Source organism: Sardina pilchardus, chromosome 18 (assembly GCF_963854185.1).
Source record: "Sardina pilchardus chromosome 18, fSarPil1.1, whole genome shotgun sequence".
In the NCBI taxonomy this organism is placed as follows: Eukaryota; Metazoa; Chordata; class Actinopteri; order Clupeiformes; family Clupeidae; genus Sardina; species Sardina pilchardus.
This window is the reverse complement of record NC_085011.1, coordinates 2,364,722-2,367,221: the sequence shown is the minus strand read 5'-3', so window position 1 is coordinate 2,367,221 and position 2,500 is coordinate 2,364,722. Positions and strand designations below refer to the sequence as shown.

Genomic DNA, 2,500 nt, shown 5'->3' with positions numbered 1-2,500 from the left:
GCTAACTCTGCAGCGCGGGGTCCGTGTGGCCTAGTTTTGGAGAGCAGCCACAGCCCAGGCCAGAGCAGGGTGTCTGTGTGTGTGTGTGTGTGTGTGTGTGTGTGTGTGTGTGTGTGTGTGTGTGTGTGTGTGTGTGTGTGTGTGTGTGTGTGTGTGTGTGTGTGTGTGTGTGTGTGTCTGTGTGTGTGTGTGTGTGTGTGTGTGTGTGTGTGTGTGTGTGTGTGTGTGTGTGTGTGTGTGTGTGTGTGTGTGTGTGTGTGTGTGTGTGTGTGTGTGTGTGTGTGTGTGTGTGTGTGTGTGTGTGTGTGAGCCCAGGCCAGAGGAGCAGGGGTGAGGGCTTCACTGTGTGTGTGTGTGTGTGTGTGTGAGCCCAGGGGACCAATCACAAAACAGGGGGGAAAGCAAGACGATGATGAGCTATGCACAGACGCGTTTGATAGACATCCGTGGCGCCCAATGGACGATTCTGTGCATTATTATTTTTTATTATTATTTTCAAATACGAGAAAATGAACGTCTGCTTGCCAGACCAGGTCTCATTTGAGAAGTGGTAGGCGCTAGCTAGCCAGGCTAGGTGTTTCCTGTGGCTGATTATTTGTGTCATTTTATTCAATTCTGTTCAATTCATCTGGTAGCCTGACCCCTCCACCCCTCCACCCCTCCACCCCTCCTCCCCTCCACCCCTCCACCCCTCCTCCCCTCCACCCCTCCTCCCCTCCACCCCTCCACCCCTCCTCCCCTCCACCCCTCCTCCCCTCCACCCCTCCACCGTCCCCAGACCCTGTTCTGTCCCGTGACCGATGGCGGGGCGTTGCTGGTGGGCTTCGACCGCGCGGAGCAGCCGCTGGACGTCCTGACGGAGGCGTGCGCCAACCTGCAGCTCACGCCGGGCACGGACGTCCACTTCGCCCTCAGCTGCGCTGCCCACAGCCTCCTGGACTACGTGAGTGCCAAGCCTCCGTGCCAACCCTGCAACTACTAGAGCTGATATGTGTGCTGCCAACCCTGCAACTACTATAACTAATATGTGTGCTGCCAACCCTACAACTACTAATACTAATATGTGTGCCAACCCCACAACTACTAGAACTAATATGTGTGCTGCCAACCCTACAACTACTAATACTAATATGTGTGCCAACCCCACAACTACTAGAACTAATATGTGTGCCAACCCTACAACTACTATAACTAATATGTGTGCCAACCCTACAACTGCTATAACTAATATGTGTGCTGCCAACCCTACAACTACTAATACTAATATGTGTGCTGCCAACCCTGCAACTACTACAACTAATATGTGTGCCAACCCTGCAACTACTAGAACTAATATGTGTGCTGCCAACCCTACAACTACTATAACTAATATGTGTGCACTGCCAACCCTACAACTACTATAACTAATATGTGTGCACTGCCAACCCTACAACTACTATAACTAATATGTGTGCACTGCCAACCCTACAACTACCAGAACTAATATGTGTGCCAACCCTAAAACTACTAGAACTGATATGTGCGCCAATCCTACAGCTACTATAACTAATATGTGTGTGCCAACCCTACAACTGCTATAACTAATATGTGTGTACCAACCCTACAACTACTATAACTAATATGTGTGCCAACCCTGCAACTACTATAACTAATATGTGTGCCAACCCTACAACTGCTATAACTAATATGTGTGCCAACCCTAAAAGTAAAACTACTGTAACTAATGTGTGCCAACCCTGCAACTACTATAACTAATATGTGTGCCAACCCACTCTCAGTTAAGTTCCAGACACTACCCTCAGGTCGTAGATACAGATACCCTAATATTAGAACAAATAGAGCAAAAAACTCATTCATTCCTACAGCAATTACTCAACGTAACAAGATATGACACATACTTAGTATCTGTTGCTGTTACATATATCTGGGTCTTATTTATTTATTATTTTATTTAGGCTATTTATTGGCTGTATTAACCTGATGCAGATGACCAGTGGTGTGTATTTGTGCTGTATGTGTATCTTGTGTGTCTTGTATTGATGTCTGTATGTATCTGTATCTATGTCATCTTATGCTGTGCTGCAAAACAAATTGCCTTTTTTAAGGACATTAAAGTTTTCTATCTATCTATCTATCTAACTACTATAACTAATATGTGTGCCAACCCTAAAAGTAAAACTACTATAACTAATATGTGTGCCAACCCTGCAACTACTATAACTAATACGTGTGCCAATCCTACAACTGCTATAACTAATATGTGTGCCAACCCTCCCACAGCCCTTACAAACAACGACTATACTGTATCTATGTGTATGTATTAAGAACTATAAGTAAAATGTGTGTATCAGTGCTCATTAAGGTGTGTATTAAGAACTGTAACTAATACGTGTGTGTATTAGCACTCAGTAAGATTTGTATTAAGCATCACTGCACATGTATTAGGTCTTTATTCAGCAATTTCTTTCTTAATAGGTGATTTATTTTTGGTAAATCCTTA

The 2,500-nt window shown here is 45.0% G+C and overlaps 1 protein-coding gene across 1 annotated transcript in view; it reads left to right on the top strand.

Annotated features, from left to right (window-relative positions):
- The window catches only part of eno4 (enolase 4), a 33,230-nt gene that overhangs the window by 16,627 nt on the left and 14,103 nt on the right, over positions 1-2,500 (top strand). The window contains exon 8 of the mRNA XM_062519776.1: positions 779-943. Within this exon, the coding sequence (XP_062375760.1) occupies positions 779-943 (165 nt within the window). The remainder of the gene's footprint in view (positions 1-778; positions 944-2,500) is intronic.